Source organism: Pongo abelii, chromosome 7 (genome assembly GCF_028885655.2).
Source record: "Pongo abelii isolate AG06213 chromosome 7, NHGRI_mPonAbe1-v2.0_pri, whole genome shotgun sequence".
NCBI classification, from domain to species: Eukaryota; Metazoa; Chordata; class Mammalia; order Primates; family Hominidae; genus Pongo; species Pongo abelii.
In genome coordinates this window covers 81,952,890-81,976,054 of record NC_071992.2, presented here as the reverse complement: position 1 = coordinate 81,976,054, position 23,165 = coordinate 81,952,890, and the positions used below count along the sequence as shown (strand labels likewise).

Below are 23,165 nucleotides of genomic sequence, written 5' to 3'. Positions count from 1 at the left end.
GCTTGTTCCTGGAGCATCTAAAGTGGGTCATTAAACTTTTACAAAAATGTTTCCTCCATAACTTAAAAAAAAACCTCTACTCTAAGCCAAGAATCCAAGGTAAGCTTATATTTTATTTTTAAAAGTTCTTCTGTAGTTACTCTCTCTTTTTTTTTAAAATAAATAGAAATGAGGTGTCACTACATTGCCCAGGCTGGTCTTGAACTCGGCTCAAGTGATCCTCCTGCCTTAGCCTCCCAAAGTGCTGGGATTTCATAGGCATGAGCCACCATGCCCAGCCAGTTATTCTCCTTTACTTTTATAAGCATGTAAGTTAGTTGGTAGGTTACGATTTTAAGGTCTGTTTCCTGTGCTGTTTCTAAGATATACTGAATTGGATACTGATTACACATCTGCCTGATTTTCAACTTTTGTTACATTGTATACACTTATGTTGACCCACAATTTGTTTTTAGTTTTTTTTTTTTTTTTCTCTTAACTAGGGTCTCACTGTGGCACCCAGGCTGAAAAGTGCAGTGGCACAATTTCAGTTCACTGCAACTTCCATCTCCTGGACTCAAGCCATCCTCCAACTTCAGCCTCCAGAGTAGCTGGGACTAAAGGTATGTGCCACCATGTCTGGCTAATTTTTGTATTTTTTGTAGAGATAGGGTTTCGCCATGTTGCCCAGGATGGTCTCAAACTCCTAAGCTCAAACAATCTGCCTGCCTCGGCCTCCCAGGGTGCTGGGATTATAGACATGAGCCACCGTGCCTGGCCTTTTATTTTATTTTTAAATTCCCAATTAGGCAAATACTCTAGAAAGCTCAATTTTTTATTTTACTTAACCAATTAGGAAAAGAGCTTTGAAATACCTATTTGCAAAAGCAAATACAAAGATTCAGAATGACTTAATAGCATACTAAACATTCAAAAGATGAATAGAACATAAATAGAATGTATTTTTAATGTAAATATATGACAGACATTCATTTTTGGTACCACCTTAAAAAATCCAGCAGTACATTTTATTACCCTTCAGATCTTTGGGAATACTTAAAAATCCTAACCATTAAGCCTTTTCTTTTCCTTCAGAGGAAAAATAATCCACAAAGTTGAATTGGTATTTCAAAAACAAATAATTTCCTTCTGTTACTTTTTCTTTTTTTGGAGATGGAGTTTCACTCTTGTTGCCCAGGCAGGAGTGCAATGGTGCGATCTCGGCTCACTGCAACCTCCACCTCCCGGTTTCAAGCAATTCTCCTGCCTTAGCCTCCTGAGTAGCTGGGATTATAGGCATGTGCCACCACGCCCCGCCAATTTTGTATTTTTAGTAGAGACGGGGTTTGTCCATGTTGGTCAGGCTGGTCTCCAACTCCTGACCTCAGGTGATCCGCCCGCCTCAGCCTCCCAAAGTGCTGGGATTACAGGCGTGAGCCAACGCGCCCGGCCTGTTACTTCTTAAATGATCTGCAGAATAAAGTTATTCCAATTGTTAACTGGCAGCCAATGTGTTAATTATGCTTTTACATTTTGATCATACCATGAACCAAATATTTCAAACAGTGATTTATCATGGAAAAATACGGTTTCTTCTTAAACAACCATGTACCAATTGCATAGTTTTGGTGTGATAACAAAAGGCATAGTAAAGAGTTACAAAGGTATTAATATATGTCAGCTGAACTGAAATTGACTGTTAAAAAATAGTCTATCTTGGGTAGATGTTAGTGTAAACTTAGAGGGAAAAAACAGTCAATAGCAAAAAAGGTTTCTTTAAAAATAGGTTAATGCTAAGAATAATAGCTTTTAAATTTTGTTTAAAAATAAGCTTATTAAACAATATAAATTTTAATCAAAACAGCTCTTTGAAATGCCCTATTTTTCTTGCACATAGAAGAAAATACATTTTTTCATAGTTTTCATCATTACATGTAAAAATGAGGCACTAGTTATACATATTTGAATATATTCACACAAATAGAAGTTTCAGTCCCATCTATAGACTTATTTTGCTCAATGATTTCTGAATGGCAAACTGCTCACAAAAATAAGTCTTCTGAAGGAGGTGCATAAGAGAAACCAACGAATGCATCATCTGCCTCCAATACACTGGCATTCACTATAGAATAGTCAGAAGATACACACACAGAATATGGAACTGTTTCTTCTGTAAATGCTGTGTCAAAGTTTCTGATATCATCTGGTCCAGCCTAAAACATCAAAAGCACAGTATTATTCACCTTAGCTTTTCTTTCATTAATTTAATCCTTTATTTATTTATTTGAGACAGAGTCTCGCACTGCCACCTGGGCTGGCGTGCCAGTGGTGCGATCTTGGCTCACTGCAACCTCTGCCTCCGGGGTTCAAGCAATTCTCCTGCCTCATCCTCCCGAGTAGCTGGGATTACAGGCGCCCACCTACCACGCCCAGCTAACTTTTTGTATTTTTAGTACAGACAGGGTTTCACCATGTTGGCCAGGCTGGTCTCGAACTCCTGACCTTGTGATTCACCTGCCTCAGCCTCCCAAAGTGCTGGGATTACAGGCGTGAGCCACCACGCCTGGCCCAATTTAGTCCTTTATTACAACTCCTTTATGAATTTGTGTGTTTATTCCTGGCAAGGTTAGATGTCTTCCTAATTCATTCCCTTGAAACGCTTTTCTGCTTTTCCTTTCCTGACCTTTATTATTTGTCTTTATTATTTATATATCTGTCCTCCTAAAACAGGGGTGTCCAATTTTTTGGGTTCCCTGGGCCACATTGGAAGAAGAATGGTCTTGGACCACACTCACTAACATTAACAATAGCTGATGAGCTAAAAAACAAACAAACAAATGCAAAAAAGGTCTCATAATGTTTTATAGAAAGTTTAAGAATTTGTGTTGGGCCGCATTCAAAACCATCCTGTGCCTCATGCAGCCCACAGACCGTGCATTGAACAAGCTTATTCTAACAGTTAAGGTTCTTTTTGAGTTGGGGGAGGAGAGAGAAAGGTAAGGAAGGCTCACAAACAGAGATTCATTGTTAATTTAAATCTCAAGGCTTGTCACTGATCCCCTTTCTCTCTACCCATCACTGCCTCACACTACACCCAAGTTTAGAAAAAGGTCTCAGGGAGGTTTTCAGGATAGCATTTTGTATTTTTTTTTTCAGACGGAGTCTCGCTCTGTCACCCAGGCTGGAGTGCAGTGGCGCTATCTCGGCTCACTGCAAGCTCCGCGGGTTCACGCCATTCTCCTGCCTCAGCCTCCCGAGTAGCTAGGACTACAGGCGCCCACCACCATGCCCGGCTAATTTTTTCTATTTTTAGTAGAGATGGGGTTTCACCGAGTTAGCCAGTCTTGGTCTTGATCTCCTGACCTCGTGATCCACCTGCCTTGGGCCTCCCAAAGTGCTGGAATTACAGGCGTGAGCCACCGCACCCGTCCTAGCATTTTGTATTTGAGCTTCCATAAAATGCCTGTCCATCTGGTTTCTCAATTATGGGTGGGTAAAGCCTTCTGATGAATAAATGAAGCGGTTATAAGTAAAATAATAATTTTTTTGTTATCAGTTATTTAATTAGGTTCTTGGTTATAAGTAAAATTGTGAAAGATGACTCTTACTGTGCTACAGAGAATGTCATGAAGCATTTGACTAGGGCACCCTTAGCTCTGGAGGGCTTCCAAGTCCTGATATGAAAATTAAGCATGATGGCTGCTTAGGCTCAAATGCAGTGGTTAACTTTCCTTTACAAATCTAATACAAGCTAATAGACTCTACCTTTCCTACACACAAACACACACACACACACACACACACACACTTTTTTGAGACAGGGTCTCATCCTGTAGTCCAGGCTGGAATACAGTGGCACAATCACAGCTCACTGCAGCTTCAACCTCCTGGGCTCAAGGGATCATCCTGCCTAAGCCTTCTCCAAGTAGCTGGGACCACAGGCATGCGTCATTATACCTGGCTTATTTTTTATTTTTAGTAGAGTCGAGGTCTCACCATGTTGTCCAGGCTGGTCTTGAACTCCTAGGCTCAAGCAATCCTCCCACCTCAGCCTCCCAAAGTGTTGAGATTACAGCCATGAGCCGCCATGCCCAGCCCCAATATATTTATAGATAAAAACTGGGATACAAATTCAGGTGATTCATTCTTAAAGTCCATCCCTGAATTTCTAGATTATTTCTGCTCTACAGGGAAGGGAACCCTTAAAATGTTCAAGTCATTAAGTCTAACTGAGGGTATGCTGATAGAAATTCAGAGTGGATATTATAAGCAAAGGATAACAGCCTGGTACATCTACAAACTGAGCAGAGACCACAAAAACCCAGAATGCTAGATCCTCCCATATGAGAAAATCCCCCATAGAGACAAAGAATGCTAGAAGTTTTATATGTATGTATGTATGTATGTATGTATGTATGTATGTATGTACGTACATATGTATGCTTTTTTCCTCATCAAATTCTTATATACAATCCTTGAAGCATGGGCTCTTGGATTCTGGCTACAAAATTTGCTAGCTGTCCTTTTTTTTTGAGACAGAATCTCATTCTGTTGCCCAGGCTGGAGTGCAGTGGTGTGATCTTGGCTTACTCAAACCTCCACTTCCTGGGTTCAAGCAATTCTTGTGCCTCAGACTTCTGAGTAGCTGGACTACAGGTATGTGCCACCATGCCCAGCTAATTTTTGTATTTCTAGTAGAGACAGGGTTTCACCATGTTGGCCAGGCTGGTCTCGAACTTCTGACCTCAAGTGATATGCCCGTCTCGGCCTCTCACAGTGCTGGGATTACAGTTGTGTAATTCGTTATATGAATTACTCTATCTCTATGAGCTTGTTTCTTCTTCCATAAAGTAAGAATACTATCACCTACCTCCTGAGGTTGTTGCAAGGATCTGATGCATTAATAAATAAAATTTCCAGAATCTAACATGTAGAAGGCACTCAAATGATGGCAATGTTCTCTGACTTGCCTTTATAATGCCCTCTTGGCTCATGGCTGGTACTGACAGGAATAATACAGGCTGAGCATCCCAAATCTGAAAATCCAAAATCCAAAATGCTCCAAAAGCCAAAAATTTTGAGCATCTACATGACAGTCACTGGAGCATTTTGATTTCAGATTTTCAGATGTGGGATGCTCAATCAGTAAGTAAATCCCAAAATCCAAAAAACAATCCCAAATCCAAAACACTTCTGGTCCCAAACATTTCAGATAAAGGATATTCAACCTGTACTATGTGGTTTATTAAGAGTGAGGGCGGGCCAGGCACGGTGGCTCATGCCTGTAATCCCAGCACTTTGGGAGGATGAGGCAGGTGGATCACAAAGTCAGGAGGTCAAGACCATCCTGGTTAACATGATGAAACCCCATCTCTACTAAAAATACAAAAAATTAGCCCGGCATGGTGGCCAGCTATTGTAGTCCTAGCTACTTGGGAGGCTAAGGCAGGAGAATCACTTGAACCCGGTAGGCGGAGGTTGCAGTGAGCCAAGATCGCGCCACTGCACTCCAGCCTGGGTGACAGAGCAAGATTCCATCTCAAAAAAAACAAAAAACAGTTGAGGGTTCTGCCTTCAGAGTATCTGAGAGTTAGAGTTCAAATTCTAGTTCTGGAACTTTAATTTTGCGAAAAGTTATTTAACTTTTTTTGTGCCTCAGTTAACTCATCCGTATATATGGAAAATAACAGTACTATCTCATAGGATTGTTGTCAGGATTTAGTAAAAGGATACATGTAAAGTATTGAGAACACTGTATGAGAACACCTACTTCATCAAACCCTAGAATAGCTAACTTTTTGATCTTTGTTAATCCGTCAGGTGAAAAATGGTAAGCAGTTATGGTTTAATATTGCACTTCTTCAACCGTCAGTATGAACTTCTTTTCATATAATTGAAAGCTATTTGTATTTCTTTTTCTGTAACTGCATGTTTTCTCTTTTGTCTATGTTTCTATTGGTTGTTGGTGTTTCTTCCCATTGACTAGTAAGAATACTTTACGTGTTAAGGAAAATTTTACCAGTTTGTTATTTGCTTATAGTAATTTTTATGCAGATATTTCTAAATTTTATGTGGTCAGTGCTCATTTCGGCAGCACATATACTAAAATCTTATGTAGTCGGTCGGGCGTGGTGGCTCATGCCTATAATCCCAGCACTTTGGGAGGCCCAGATAGGCAGACTGCCTAAGGTCAGGAGTTCAAGACCAGCCTGGCCAACATGGTGAAACCCCATCTCTACTAAAAATACAAAAATTAGCCGGGCGTGGTGGTGCACACCTGTAGTCCCGGCTACTTGGGAGGCTGAGGCAGGAGAACAGCTTGAACCCAGGAGGCGGAGGTTTCAGTGAGCCGAGATAGCACCACTACACTCCAGCCTGGGCGACAGAACAAGACTGTCTCAATCAATCAATCAATAAATGAAATGAAATTTTATGTAGTCAAATCTACCAACTTTTTTCTCTTATGGCTTCTGGGTCGTGCTTTAAAAAGCATTCTTCACTTAAAGATTATACACAAAAATATTATCTTAGGTCTTGCAAGGGTTACTTTTAGGTTCCCGGAATAGGTGTGACTACAGGTGCGCGCCACCACACCCAGCTAATTTTCACTTTTTGTTGTTGTTGTTGTTGTTAGAGACAGGGTCTTGCCATGTTGCCCAGGCTGGTCTTGAACTCCTGGGCTCAAAAAATCCACCCGCCTCAGCCTCCCAAAGTACTGGGATTACAGGTATGAGCCACTGTGTTCAGCCCATACCTAGGTTTTAATTCTTCAGAGGGTTTGGGAACCAAGGCAATGCATATCAAGGACCTAACACAATGCTGGGTACACAGTGGGCACGCACTAGAAGTTAATTCCTTTTTTCTCCCCTCCACTTGGAAATGTATAACATAAATATGTCCTGGTACTAATATGCACCCTCACTCCAATCTGTCCTTTCCGGACCCCTGTATTTTCATAGTAATCCCTTCCTACCACATCCAATCCCTTAACACTTAACTAGTTTTAACAACCATTAATAAGAGCAATTCATTGATCCAGAAATGAATATTTTCTTTCAGCTTACAGAATTGTTAGAATGATGCCAGCCTCTCCCCAGGTCCAGACCCACCTCTCAGATGTGGCTTCTGAATGACCCACTTGGAGCATGGCCAAGCCACTCCTATCACAGCTCAATACCACATCTACCCCCTTCAGGGCAGGACTATGCCATACTTTTAATTTAGGGATTATTTTCTATGCTAGACTTTTACTTTAAGGATTATTTGGGGGGGAACCTCTAATTTGAAATGTTGGTGAGCCCTCTCCTACCAAGCAGTCAATTTTTGTTTTCACACTTTTCCAAAATTTTATATGTAATAAACAGAAATTCCTAAAGTAGGGACTGAGGCCACAGAACTGTAAACTATTAGCTATGCAGAATAGTCAATATTTCAAAAAGGGAGTCAAAAACCTTAGCAAGTTGTATTCCAAGAGATGCCAAAATGAAAGCAGCAACAAAGTAAGTTTTTCTGAGGATTAAAGTGGAAGCAAGGATCAAAACCTGGGTGCACCTAACATAGAATGGAATGTTAGGATATGCTTCATAGTAACTTAGAGGATTTCAGATGGAGCTTCAATGAAATCCTACCTAAATACGGCTTATTTTGGAGGCACTTGTTTTGTGTTGGTTGTTCTAAAATGGTATAATGAGAAATCTTTCAAAGTATCAAAAACTACTTGTTGATAAGTTTTATGGCAAAAAAAGATGAAAATATAATAATGTACCCATTCATTGTATTAGCGCATTTTAGGTCACTGCTATTATCCTTTCTCTATCAGCTGCTGAGAGAATAAAATTAAGCAACTAATTCTTATTAGGATAAATTAAATATTTAGCAGTATAACCTCAATTTTGTGGGCTAAAAAAAGTGAATCCAGAATGCATTTTACCCACTGTAAACAGAGAAATAAACTGCTTCCAGTCCTTTTTTAATGTAGACTAGTTGGACACATATAATTGAAGTAAATATGCAACCTGTTAGATTTTGAAATAACTCTCACTAACTGCTGGAAACATTCATCATAGAAATACTGAAGCTTAGCATGGTCAATAATCCCACTCTCCCTTTCCCTAGTAACTACCCTATTAAAATATAAAACACTAACCGATTGGAAAATCAACTAATTCATTTTATTCACTGAAAGAGTAAGCATCAAAGACTATTTCTGTCAACTGTTTTTCCCCCACAGATGCAATCATAAGTTATTATGAGGCATCTGTTTTTTTGCCTCACATTACATATTTTAATTCCACAACACTGAATGCCTAATATGCACTAAACATAGAATTATTTAACTCTTCTCTTTATATATTTTATCCCCTTAACTGTAATTTTCTTGAAGACAGAGCCCATGTTCTACTTATTTGTGTTTTCTAACTAAGTTACCAACAAATATTGAATGGAAAAATTCCCAGAGGGAAAAGAATTAAAAAAAGGTATTATTAATTAAATATCTAGTGTGTGCAATGCACTGAGGTGCTTTACAAATGTTACCTAAATTAAACCTCACAGCTCATGTTGTGAAAGAAAAAAAAAGTATAGAGAAGCTTAACTTCTAGTTAATCATAGAAGAGCAGGGATCCAATGCTGGAGCTATCTGAGTCTGAAGTCAATACTGTTTCCATTTCCAATGTTGCTTAGGAGTCCCTAATTCTTCAACATGCTTGATGATATATTTATTTGTATGTAATTAAATTCTGCTAAGATACTTAGTCTAATGAGAAAAATAAAATAATTCTTAAGAGTCTTAGTTTCCTACCACAAACTCTAGAAATTTGGGACGGAAATTATTCCTAATGGAGTCATTCCTGGAAGCACTACATGAAATAAGTCAGTCTACAAATATTATGTATGTAGGTGTAAAATATTACACCTACTAATTAATACCAGCTATGAGCTATGTATAGAAATTAACCTTGAACAAAGCCTGACAGACTATTAAATAATACTTTCCTGATCTCCTTATCTGCTCTAATTTATTAAAAAAGTATTCCTGGCCAGGCACAGTGGCTCACGCGTGTAATCCCAGCACTCTGGGAGGCTGAGGCGGGTGGATCGTGAGGTCAAGAGATCGACATCACCTGGCCAACATGGTGAAACCCCATCTCTACTAAAAATACAAAAATTAGCTGGGCATGGTGGTGCATGCCTGTAGTCCCAGCTACTCGGGAGGCTGAGGCAGGATAATCTCCTGAACCAGGGAGGCGGAGGTTGTAGTGAGCCAAGATCGCGCCACTGCACTCCAGCCTGGTGACAGAGCAAGACTCCGTCTCAAAAAAAAAAAAAAAAAAAAAGGATTCCTTAAGTTTTACAGCAACATCAAAAAAGTTAAAAAAACAAAAATTCACCTATGATCTTAAAACTCCAAATCAGTCTTGGTTTATATTCTATTCTAGTCCTTATCCTTATTTTTACTGCTATAATTATAAGTCACAAAAATTGTAATTACCATGTTTTCATGTAATTTTATAAGGATTTTCTAAGTGCTTGCTCATTTTTATATAATTTAACAAGAAAAGACAACAGAGCATAAGGAAACAGAATAATGCTGGAATCATGCATATATTGGAATCCTGGCTCTACTACTTTTCATCCAGCTATGAGACATCTCTGAGCTTCTATTTCCTCATTTATAAAATGTGTAATAAGAAAAACAGTAATAGTAGTAAGCTGGTAGCTTAAAGAGTAAATTATGTATTATAACACATACAAAGTGTATATCCCTATACAAAGGAAACTATCATTAGTTACTAACATCATTACTGGCCTACTGATGATTATTAACAATTTCCCTGTTGTTATATATTTACTGTATTTTCCAAAATTTTCCAACACTGTTAATAGTATAAAGCTCATCTTTAATATGGCTTTTTGCTTTAAACAAATTATCTTTAGGTGAAATGTTTCCATCAAGTAGATTTAACAAGTCTAGCTAACATGAACATTTTTATAATACTATCCTATTGTTTTCCCAAAAAAGTAACAATTTACATTAATATGATTTTATTAATAATGTTTGTCTATACCTGTTTTTTTTTTTTTTTAAATTTTATTTTGAGACAGGGTCTCGCTCTATCACCCAGGCTGGAGTGCAGTGTTGCAATTTCAACTCACTGCAATCTCCACCTCCTGAGTTCAAGTGATTCTCATGCTTCAGCCTCCCTAGTAGTTTGGGAGTGTAAAGGCATGCATCACCACACCCGGATAATTTTTTTTGTATTTTTAGTAGAGACAGGGCTTCGCCACGTTGGCCAGGCTGGTCTTGAACTCCTGGCCTCAAGTGATCCACCCACCTCGGCCTCCCAAAGTGCTGGGAATGATCTGCCCGCCTCAGCCTCCCAAAGTGCTGGGATTACAGGTGTGAGCCACCATGCCTGGCTGACTTGTTGAGTTCATTCTTTTCTTATACATGCTCCAAAGAAACACTTTACAATTACTGTGCTGGAAGATATTTTTATCAACCTAATCTAACTATATAATCTTACTGGTCTCCCTGAAGTTATTAGTTATACTAGACAACCCTGAGTGACATATTTCACAAATATTTAGGTAATGACTCCATTTAATTCAGGTGATTCTGAGATCTAGTTTCAAACTTACAATGAACTGCTATTATGTTTCATGATTTTAGAAAGAAAGATTTGGATATATACTTACCACATTAGGATTAAATGGTGGTGGAATCTTCTTTTGTACAAGGTCAGCCCAGCTGAGTGATTCAAAAAAAGGATGATTCTGAATTTCAAGCTGCAATATTAAAAAAAATTTGTTTTACTAATGCTGAATATATTAAGTATTAACTGCATAATTTTATGAAGCCAAATTATTACTATTTTGCCCCTCAATAACTCTTTTTAGGAACATGTGTATGTTATTTGTGTGGCAAAATGATGTTATTCATCTAAGCAACAGAAAGACTGAAAGAAAGTTACTTAGAATGACCTACTTAAGTTGTATTCTCTTCACAGTCAGTTTCCTCAGTGGTAAAATGGGGATAACCCTTCTGCCCTTAATACTTCAGGGGAAGTATGTTTTAAGGATCAGTGTGAAGTATGGATGTAAAGTGCTATGAAAAGAATAAAGCACTACAGAGGTACAAAGAATTAGTGTTTTTACTGGAGTAGGTGGGTAAAGAAGTTGGACAGAGAGCTTTATACAGTGGAGTATAAATAAAATCAGTCATGAGTTCTACTAATAAAAAAATATCCCACTCAGGGTTGGTATTACCAAACAATGGCACAGTATTGACTCTAGCTTTTTTTCCTTCAAGGTGCCACAGGAGTGTATAAAGTAGGATCCAACCTAATTTGGTGGGTTAAAAAAGACTTCTTAGAGAAAGTGGTATCTCACCAGAGGTCTAAAAAATGAGTAAGAATTAAGCCAGACAAAAGAATGGGGAGAGCATGTTCCAGAAAGGCTCTGAGGTAGCAAAGAGGTTAGTATGGTCAAGAAAATGAGAGTCTAATATGGCTGCAGTGTAGGGAGGGATGGGACTGTCACATAAGGTGAAGCTCAAGAGCTAAACTGGCTGTATCAGGTCTACATGAAACATTTTGGATTTTGCTCTAGGGTCATAAGAAGCCATCAAGGGGATTTAGTTATGAGAATGTCACAACTGGTTTTTCTATTTGTTTGTTTTTTAAAGCATCAGGTTGGTGAGAAATGTTTTTTAAACCACCACCCTGGGCCAGGCGCAGTGGCTCACACCTATAATCCCAGCACTTTGGGAGGCCGAAGTGGGAGGATCACTTGAACCCAGGAGTTCAAACCCAACCTGGGCAATACAATGAGACTCCCATCTCTACAAAACAGTGTGGTGGCACGCACCTGTAATCCAGCTATTTGGGGGCTGAGGTGGGAGGATCACTTGAACCTGGGAAGTTGAGGCTGCAGTGAGCCGTGATCACACCACTGCACTCCAGCGTCGGTGACACAGCAAAACCCTGTCTTGAAAAAAAAAAAAAAAATTCCCCCAAAACATCACCCTGGCTACAGGGAGAATTAGATTGAAGAGTCAAGACCAGATAAGGGAAAAATAGCTACCACTGTAACCAGACTAAAGATGACAAAGAGTAGGAAAAGAGTAGTAGCAGTGGGGCTAGAAATGTCTGGATATGGGAAAGATTCAGGCAGCAAAAGGAACAAGACCTGGCTGTTTGTTGAATATGGAAGTAAGGAAGAGAGAAGAATCAAGAATACCTCTCAGATTTCTGGCCTGAATAGCCACATGGACAGTGATGTGCTTTAAAACGAAAGGGAGCACAGGGGGACAATAGCAGCCTCTGAGGTACTCTCAGGAACTCCAAGTGGTGATGTTGAGCAGGCAGATACTATGTAAGTCTAGAGTTTAGAAGAGAGGGCTGAAGAGTACAGAACATATAAATGTGTGAGATGAAAACATATAGATAACTAAAGCCATGGGACCAATTGAGATTGCCCAGGAAGATAGCACATAAGAAAAGAGGGTTTAGGACGACAGGGCACTGCAACACTTGAAGTTTGAAAAGGAGCTTACACAGGAGATAATGGAGAACGGTCCAGAAATACAGAAAGAAAAACCTGAGATGAGACGCATGTCTGCTCTTGCAGAAGCCTAGGGAACAGGAGAGTGTTGCAAGTTTAAATGCTGCTGAGGGTGGCATAAGTTGAGGAAAAGTAGTATCCAGCAATTCTATTGGCTATTTTGTGGTAGACTGAGAAATGAAAGAGCTTGGGAAAGGGAGACTGAACAAAGAAAACTTTCAACAAGTTTGGCTAAGAAGGGAAGAAGATAGGGTAGTACCTCTCAGGAGAGTAAGACTGAGGGTTTTTTTGGGCTTAAGAAGCAACAGATTTGATAACATTTAATTACTGACTGGAAGGAACCAGAAAAAAAAGGGAGCAGTTATTTCTGCAAAACAAACAAACATGGACAGGGTTCCTTACAAATGGACAGGATCCAGTGCACAGGTGGAAACAGATCTTTTCCACTACAATAGGAAGAAGAAAATGACAGGATCCTGCAGGTGTATATAGGTCTGTAGATTTGATAGCAGGAAGCTAAGTTAGCTCCACTCTGATGGTTCTATTTTCCTTACAAAATAGAAAGCAAGATCATCTGTTAAAAGTGAAGAAGAAGAAAAGGAATCTGGGAAGTCTGGAGAGAAGGTGTGAAATAGTTAATACAGAGAGGAGGAGAGTAAGCTACACAGAGAAACAAAGAGTATTACCGGACAGTGGGGAAGCACAGACGAGGTTCACAGTGCTTCCAATATGCCCAGTTTGTTACCTTCTTTAGCACTGTTCAGCAGCCCATGAGATGATAGTTGGATTCATCTAGAGCTGTACTCTCTTGTCAATGAATTCAATAAATGGACCAAGGGAAAAGGAGGTGTGAAATATTAGCAAGACTGTCTGGAACAACGGAAAGGAAGTTGTTGGCAGAGCTACCAGCTGAACTGGGGAGCGAGGGTAGAGCAGTAGCAGCAAAGTCTTTTATTCACAGCTTAAGTTCAAAATTGATAAGCAGCCTCCAAGAATATCTGAGAAAGCAATTTAAAAGTTCACATTCCTCAATATTTTGTGCTTTTACTGACACACTAATATAATGCCAGTAACTACACTACAAATTTAATTACCCTTATTTGAAACAAACATGCAGATTCCCTAATTATCTCAAGGAGGTCTCACCAAATTAAAAAAAAAAAAAAAAAAAGTGACTTAGTGTTCAAGGCAAAAGACATTACCTCATGCAGACAGGAGGTACTTAACAAATTCCTGCTAAAGGAAATTATTTAGACTTTAGATAGTCCCAAACCCTCAACAAAAAGCTTACTAGTTGGTTAGTCTCTGTGTTATTAGTTCATGAAAATGTTAGTATTATTTAGCAATAAAAACAGCAAAACAAAGTTTAGGTAGTGAAAATATGCCACACAACACTTTTTAAAAAGAAGGGGAGGGGAATTTGTAATAAATGAAAATCAAGTAAATAATAGGGTGTGAAAGTGTATGTGGTGGACAGGGCGAAAGTGTATGCAAGAGAAAGTGCTTTAAATACTACATAGTTTTATATAAATACAGGCGAAAACTGTGGAGACAAGTATGCTTTTTTTCCATGTTGCTATTCTCCACATGTTGTATTCATTCCATTAAATACCATATAAAATAAAGCTTTATTTCCAAATTTTAAATAAGCTTAAATAAAGCTGGAGCTAGGAAAGCTGTTACATACAAAGTCTTCCTTGGCACCAAGTCGATTTTGCCTGTCTTTTTCTAGGAGTTCTTCCAGAATGGACCAGGCTGTAAGACTCACTCCTGGCCTCAAACTTAGGGGTTTGTGAAGGATATTGTCATACATTTCAGCAACATCTCGGCAATAAAAAGGAGGCTGGAAAAAAAAGAGCAAAATAAACTTAGTGGTAAACAAATTATGCGAAAATGGGGTTAAAATGGCTTTAATCTTGAGGGAGCAGTCAGTTGAAAAAATGTATGGACCTCTTGGGACATGCAGACACCTGCAGTGTGGCTTCCTGAGGCAAAGAGATTCTAAAACCAAACACATCACAGAGCTTAATAAGTGTTCACTGAATGAATTAGGGCCAGTTTGTTCAATAGCACCTTGTAGACAGCTGTTAAATTATATACAACTTGTAGTAGCACCTGTTTTAGAGAAAACCACCAACCTTATCATAGGCATAATGACAGAATCATTGGAAATAGAAGTTCAAGACAGATCAAACATTAATTTCAGACTTGGGAATAAACTCACTAAAACAAAGGGATTTCTAGTAGAGATGGAGGCCTGAAGATAATGTTTCTTAGGTACTTATGACAGAGATAATATTATGACTGTACTTTGCAGAATTAAAAATGCCACTGCAACAGCCAAAAGACTTGGGGTATAGCTTCAACACAAGCATTAGCTAGTTAATCATCTAATTATAAAGGTTAAAAGTAAAAATAAAGGCCAGGCATGCTGGCTCACGCCTGTAATCCCAGCACTTTGGGGGGCTGAGGTGGGCAGATCGCTTGAGGCCAGGAGTTCAAGACCAGCCTGGGCAACATGGTGAAACCGTCTCTACTGAAAATATAAAAAACCAGCTGGGCATGGTGGTGTACGCCAGTAGTCCCATCTACTCAGGAGACTGAGGCATGAGAATTGGTTAAACCCAGGAGGCGGAGGATGCAGTGAGCTGAGATTGCGCCACTGCATTCCAGCCTGGGCAACAGAACGAGATCCCATCTCAAATAAATAAAGTAACAACTTTTGAGAAAAAAAATGAGCTGTACAGGTTTCTGTACTCTGGGAATAAGAGGAAAGAAGATTATCATGCTACTCAGGTTCTATCTGCAAGGTTGTAATATGTAACCTACAAAACTACTTCCTTTTGAATTAATGTATTCAGAGCACCAGAAACATTTTTCCAAAGAGGGAATTACCATGTAAAATGTTACCGTTCTTTTAAAAAAAAAAAAAAAAAAAAACACCCAATTTATTCACCAGAGGACTGGTCCCTAATATTTTACCCTTGTGGGTTTGTTTTTGCCTTTTAAATATTAGTCACTAGTATTTTTATAAAATAAGATGAATCTGACTTAAAACATTAAAATGACATTTTTTTCTTTTCAGTCTCTTTGTGAAAATTAGAAAAGTAATATATGCTTGTTGTAACAAATCTAAACAATACAGAAGTTTACAAAATAAAAAGTGAGGCCAGGCACAGTGGCTCACACTGGAAATCGCAGCACTTTGGGAGGCTGAGGTGGGCAGATCACTAGAGCTCAGGAGTTTGAGACCAGCCTGGGCAACATGGCAACACCCTGTCTCTACTAAAAATATAAATAAATAAATAAATAAATAAATAAGCAAGCAAGCAAGATAGGTGGGGTGGTGCATGCCTGTAGTCCAAGCTACTCAGCAGGCTGAGGTGGGAGAAGCATCAGAGCCTGGGAAGTCAAGGTTGCAGTGAGTCGTGATCATTCTACTACACTCCAGCCTGAGCAGCACAGTGAGACTCTGTCTCAAAAAAAGTAAAAATAAAAATTAAAGTATACATAATTTTTAAAGTTAAGGGAGTTTTATAAGCTTGCTACTTTTCCTTTCCTTTGTGTAGGAAAGAAAAAGCTTATCTTTTAAAATATAACTTTTGTTTTTTGTTTTTTTTTTGAGACAGAGTCTCGCTTTGTTGCCCATGGTGGAGCACAGTGGCATGATCTCCACTCACTGCAACCTCCGCCTCCCGGGTTCAAGTGATTCTCCTGACTCAGCCTCCCAAGTATCTGGGATTACAGGGGCACGCCACTGTGCCAGGCTAATTTTTGTATTTTTAGTAGAGACGAGGTTTTGCCACGTTGGACAGGCTGGTCTTGAACTCCTGACCTAAGGTGATCTGCCTGCCTTGGCCTCCCAAAGTGCTGGGATTACAGGCGTGAGCCACTGTGGCTGGCCAAAATAAAACTTCATTTTAAAACAATCAATAAAAGTTTGATTAATAAAATGTATGTTTCAAATATTCTCTTTTGAATCAACTGCATTTTATGTGCAATGATATATTTTCAAAGTCCTCTAAATAAATTTGAAGGATTCTGAAATATCAAGATGGCAAATAAATAGTGCTTAAAGGGAAATCAGGTATAAAGTGGTTTTCCAATGTTCTAAGTCAGCAGCATAACCAGAAAACTAGATCTTTTAACATGTAGGTCACAGTCAAGGGCAAAGAAGAGATGGTGTTGGCTTTCACAGGAATCTATCATTCGAAACTAGCAAGATAAAACAAACGCTCCAAAATGTACTTCATGTGCTGAATTTCACTGTAAGCGCCACAGTTTTCAATAAAAAGCAAATAGACACCCAGCTCAGGTCTTGGCTGACAGTGGCATTTAACATCAACAGTAGCAGCAGCCTCAGGGATTTGCACATGGTTCCCAGCATGAAGCTGCTGGACACTTAAGGGACCACAAAGAGAGTCTAGAAACTATTCTAAACATGTCTAAAAGCCTACAGAAAAACATACATGTACTCTTATAAAGCTACTTGAGCTAACTAAAATGCCTACGCTGTTTGCTTTGGGTTGGAATAATATTAACTCAATGTAGTGAAAAAACTTTATTCTCGTTAATCAGAAACTCTGGCCAGCCTACGTGTCTTTCACTAAATAAGAACTGGGCAAACTGACTGCAAAAACATCACTTTTTTCAAGAAAATTTTTAAGACATGGTGTTTTCAGGGATGGGAACAGAGTGATCTCCAATGATGGGAAAAGCTGAGCACCTATGTATTAATTAAATCTATTAAACAAAATAAAAGGCAAAAACCAAAAGATCTTCTGAAATACAGTAATTTATTGATAAATGCAAAATCTTTTTTTGTCCATTATCTTAAAATTAGAGTGATATTTGAGTAAACTGAATGGAAGCAGATAATTTTAATATTACAACCAGGTGTCTATTTCTACAAATGCCAGGGGGGTAAGAACATCTGAAGTAGTTATTAGAATAACAGAGAAACAATTATATTAATTTAAAAAAACTAGTAACAAAATTAAAAGGGTTTTTTTTTTTTTTTTTTCTGAGACAGAGTCTCCCTCTGTCACCCAGGCTGGAGTACAGTGGTGCAATCTTGGCTCACTGCAAACTCTGCCTCCTGGGTTCAAGCGATTCTTGGGCCTCCACCTCCCAAGCAGCTGGGACTACAGTATGCACCACCACACCCAGATAATTTTTTGTATTTTTAGTAGAGATGGGATTTCACCATGTTGTGTAGGCTGGTCTCGAACTCCTGGCCTCAAGTGATCCGCCTGCCTCGGCCTCCCAAAGTGCTGGGATTGCAGGCGTGAGCCACCATGCCCCAGCCTCTTTTTGTCCTTATTCCTAATATGGTTTTGGGTTTATTTAACCAGGCTATTACTGCTCTGTTAGTGTTATCTAAGTGTCCAGGAGATTCTTAAGGTGGGAGAGACAGACAGACAATCAAATCAATGATAATACATTGGAATAATGAGGTATAGAAATACATACCAATCCATACAGCATTTCATACAGAACAGCCCCAAGGCACCACCAATCTACAGTATTGTCATAGGGCTGTTTTCTAATTACTTCAGGTGCAAGATACTATAGAAAACAATAAAATATTAGAGCAAGTCAGTAAACAAATCAAGACAAAATTTATAAATAATTGAGAAATTTAACAAATTTTAGTTGTTGCTATCATACTGAAACCAAATTATCTAGATTTCCAGTGGGCTGGATATTCTCATTCTACACCAGTGGTTCTTAGGTAATGTCAACTAGAACACTTCAAAATACATGTATTCTGCATTTCTCCTTGGAAACTGTGATACAGTCAAAATAAATAAAAGAGTATTGGAAAGGTAGAATCTATAATTCCCAATAGGTGACGTAGGTATTTGTGGGGAAGGTCTTTCAAAGATTATTTTAGAAGTTCATTTGGTCATTATTCATGTTTTCCCCTTAAATAATTTTTTTGTTATTTTGAGACAGGATCTTTCTCTGTCGCCCAAGCTGGAATGCAGTGGCACAATCACAGCTCACTGCAGCCTCGACTTCCTGGGCTCAGGTGATATTCCTACTTCAGCCTCCTGAGGAGCTGGGACTACAGGCATGTGCCACCACACCTGGCTAGTTTTTCGTACTTTTCATAGAGACGGGGGTTTAGCCATGTTGCCCAGGCTGGTCTGGAACTTCTGGGCTCAAGCAATCTGCCCACTTTGGTCTCCCAAAGTGCTGGGATTACTGGCATGAGCCACGGCACCCGGCAAGAATACTTAATGTAGCAATTATAATCCTTTTTTTTTTCTTTTCAGTAAAAAAGAAAGAATTGCATTCTCATTTGAGAATTATAACAGCAATTCTCTAATATATTATTTAGAAAACTTATATAAGTTGTAGATGTCTATTTACATTTTAATTTGTAGGAAATTTAGACTCATCACAACTTAAAACATCTAAGACAGTGAACTTGAATTTTACATTCCAAAATATATTACCTCTTCCCATATGAAATACATGTAAGAAAATAATTTCCTCTTAAGCTTTTTTATGTGAGCTAAAGAAATGGCAAAATATTGGGAGGCCAAGGCAGGCAGATCACAAGGTCAGGAGATCAAGACCATCCTGGCTAACATGGTGAAACCCCGTCTCTACCAAAAATACAAAAAATTAGCTGGGCGTGGTGGCGGGCGCCTGTAGTCCCAGCTACTTGGGAGGCTGAGGCAGGAGAATGGCATGAACCTGGGAGGCAGGGCTTGCAGTGAGCCGAGATCGCGCCACTGCACTCCAGCCTGGATGACAAAGCAAGACTCCATCTCAAAAAAAAAAAGAAAAAAAAAAAAGGCAAAATATTTTAACTGTGAAATTAATATACAATAACAAAGAATGTTTCTTCATACATAAACCAAAACACAATGGTTATAAATATATACAAGCACTAGGGTTAGACAGAAAAAAGAAGGAAAAACCCATTTCAAGGTAAGTATTTATTACTTAGAGATACTTTTAGTTAAGTTTCTGAACTCAATTAGAAGCCATTTTCTCACACATTTTCAACATTGTATTTGCAAGTACTCCACGATAAAGATGAAATATTACATGGTACCTAAAATCATTATAAATACCTTGAAATTTGGACAGTTTAAAATAAACTAAACTTGTCTATGTGTGTGAAGTATGAATAATAAAGCTTTTACATGATTTGTAAGGATCATTACTATTGTCACAAATAGATACTTTTTTTGCTAGCTAACATGATTAGAAAATGGGATGTTCTGGTAAATAAATTCTGATTTGTGATTTGTTTTTCCATATCCACTGCTTTATTTTCTTCTAGTAAGTAAACACTTAATTTTGTTACAAAATATTTCAAGCATGTAAAAAAACAAGAGAAACCAATAAACTGCAACTGAGATATAGTCAAGTGTTAATATTTTGCCATATTTGCTATAGCTCATTTTTTAAAAGAAAAACAGCTTTATTAAAATAGTCACATATCACACAATTCACCCATTTAAAGTGTGTGATTCAATGTTGTTAACACAGTCACAGAAATAACACTTTCATCACTGATTTGTGATTTTTAAAGGATTAGAAATATAATTTTCTACAATATTTACCTTAGAAGAAAACAAAAACAAAAAAATATATAATTAAATGCATAAAGAAGTCTAAGGTAAACTTCTAACATTGAAAACAAATAAACATAATTTATATTTGTTGGATTATTCAAAAGGGTCTTGCAGTATCTAACAATCACAATTAAAAATACCCAACTATCAAGGCATGATTATCAGATATTTCCAGCTTGCTGGAAGCTGAAATGAGTTTTTATTCTACTTTTCTTATTTTAAATTTATATATGCAATCTGTAATTCATATTTGCATTTTATACATGATTATATAAATGACAATGAGATATATTTCTTACCTCTGGCGTCCCACAAAATGTGGTAGTGGTGTCAGAAATAGCAATTCCTTCTTTACAAAGCCCAAAATCTGTTAAGACAACATGTCCCTGACAAATACAGGGGCAGTGAGATAAAACAATGCATAAATATGAATTGACAATTTTTCAGTAAGTTTTTTTTTTTTGAAACAGAGTCTTACTCTGTCGCCCAGGCTGGAGTGCAGTGGTGTGATCTCGGCTCACTGCAACCTCTGCCTCCTGGGTTCAAGCGATTCTCATGCCTCAGTCTCCTGAGTAGCTGGGACCACAGGCGCGTGCCACCTGGCTAATTTTTGCATTTTTAGTAGAGATGGTGTTGCGCCATGTTGCCCAGGCGTGCCACCTCAAGTGATCCACCCACCTTGGCCTCCCAAAGTGCTGGGATTACAGGCGTGAGTCACCACACCCGGCCAATAAATTAACAATTTTTAAACTCCTTTTATTTTGACATAATTATAGATCCACATGAAATTGCAAAATAGTATACAGACGAAATTGTCATTGGTACAATACTATTAACCAGACTGTCAACCTTATTCAGTTTTCACTTTTTACATGCATGCTTTGTGTGTGTTGTAGCTCTACGCAATACAGATGTATAGATTCGTGTAACAACCACCAAAGGAACTTCCCTAATGCTACCCCTTTATCTTTGCACTCTCTATCCTCTTGGACCCTGTCAACCACTATTCTCCATCCCTACAGTTTTGTCATTTTGAGAATGTTATATAAATAAAATAACGCAGTACAGAATCTCTGAGACTTTTTTTGCACTAAGCATAAAAGCAACAACAAAAATTGAGAACTAGTAGATTTTTAAAAGAGAATACTTACTACTGAATCCAAAAGAATATTTTCTGGTTTCAAGTCTCTATCAAATTAAAAGGAAAGAAAAGCAAAACTGAATACAAACCGAAATAAAATATTGTTATACACAATTTTTACAAGTATATTTTAAAATTGTACCTGTATACTATTTTGATGGAGTGTAAGTAACCCAATGCACTAGCAATTTCAGCAGCGTAAAACCTAGCTCTGTGCTCAGGAAAGGACCGTTCTCTTTGTAAGTGGAAAAAAAGCTGTCAAATTGGTTGTGGGGGTGGGGGGAGAGAGAATGTTAGGATCATTCACACATAGCATTAAACAAATATATTCGGTAAATACAAAGGTAGGAATTGTTCTTTGTTACTTTGAATGTGAGCTAAAAATGTAACAAGGCACAGAACTGTGACTCCCCTTCATCCATGTCCCCACCTAACAATCATTCTCTCTCTTCAACCACATGTCTTTGTTTACACTTGCTAATGTCACTCATCTCCCATTTACTACTCAATGCAAAAATGTCCTCACCCTTCCAGGCAACTTCTGGAAAAGATTATCGATGAAGATCAATGATCTTGATATGGCCATGTAATTATCTTACAGGGCCTTTCTGGACTATGTTTTCCATTTGAAAAAAACAAACACTATTCAGAGATTAAAAACTAGAGCCCAGCAGAGCAAATATAACCCATATGAATATATATATACATCCATACATATAATTCACTTGAGCCAAATACTGTTTTTCAAAAAATCTGAATTAGTTGATAACATTAAAAACTGGGAATTTGGGGGTAAAAATTCACGGTTTTAGTTTCTTTTTTAAAAAAAGGTAAGCTCTGGACCATTAGGCCTACACTTCACAGCAGCAGTAACCGGCTGCAGCTAAACAGCAGTTGAACTTTCTAGTTCATTTCTTATACTTCCTAATTTTTAGTTTATTTCTTATAACCTGGCCTTTAACTAAGGTTACTGCCTGGGGGAAGTTTCCACTGGGTCCCTTGGCTTCTAAGACAAAAATCTCTCCTTGAGTCTTGGTGAATTCCATCTCTGCTCCTTTCTGGCCTCAGAAAATGCAGGGATGACAGGGTTTCTGTCCTTGGTCCACGTGTTATTTTTTCTCCAAATACCCTTCCCAGGTAACTTTATCCATTCTGTTGGTTTTAACCACCACCTCAATGTTGATGTCTCTTATGTGGACATTAGCCAACGATTTTGACTCAGGAAATCGGAAGCTGAGGCTCAGAGAGGCTTGCTCATCTGCCAAGTGTCATAAAACTTATTTGTTTTTATTCTACTTTGCTCTAAAAAAGATATGAAGTAGTATACAAAGCTAAGTATTCATATGTCAAAGTTAAAATTTCTAAGTATGAACACTAGGGGAAAATAAGAGTAATAATGTATGGAAACCACACTCCTATCCTTTCTCCTCATCTTTAACCCTTGTCTACCTATTACCCACTCAACTTCTCCTCCACCCACCCTGGCATTCTATTGTATTTTATTCTCCTTTTTTCATTATCTTGCATCTTTCAGGTGACAAGCCTACCTCTTTCAATCTTTGTCAGTGAGCAGTCACTGTACAAAAAGGTCTCAGAAGCAAAGCCCTAAAACAGCACGAAGAAACCACACATAAAGCAGGGAGCTCGCAGTGGGATCTCACCTGCACTTAGATGCTTGACATGAACATTTCAAAGACACAAGGTGGCACTTAAGAATGGGCTCTGCAGTCAAGATATCTAGGTTAAATCCAGGGTCTGACACTTACTAGAACACTGTAACACTGAGACAGTTATTTAACCTCTCTGAAACTCAATTTTCTTATTTATAAATAAGAAAATTTCAGCCAGGTACGGTCGCTCACGCCTGTAATCCCAGCACTTTG

At 38.3% G+C, this 23,165-nt stretch overlaps 1 protein-coding gene across 1 annotated transcript in view; it reads right to left on the bottom strand.

The window, feature by feature from the left end:
* Nucleotides 1-777: 777 nt before the first annotated feature.
* SGK3 (serum/glucocorticoid regulated kinase family member 3) overlaps nt 778-23,165 on the bottom strand; it is a gene marked incomplete at its 5' end in the record, with an annotated part of 86,903 nt that continues 64,515 nt past the window's right edge. Inside the window, 7 exon segments of the mRNA NM_001134072.1 lie at nt 778-2,192; nt 10,678-10,767; nt 14,231-14,386; nt 18,016-18,111; nt 20,441-20,527; nt 21,293-21,329; nt 21,425-21,537. Coding sequence (NP_001127544.1) covers nt 2,022-2,192; nt 10,678-10,767; nt 14,231-14,386; nt 18,016-18,111; nt 20,441-20,527; nt 21,293-21,329; nt 21,425-21,537 — 750 coding nt within the window. The 3' untranslated portion in view covers nt 778-2,021.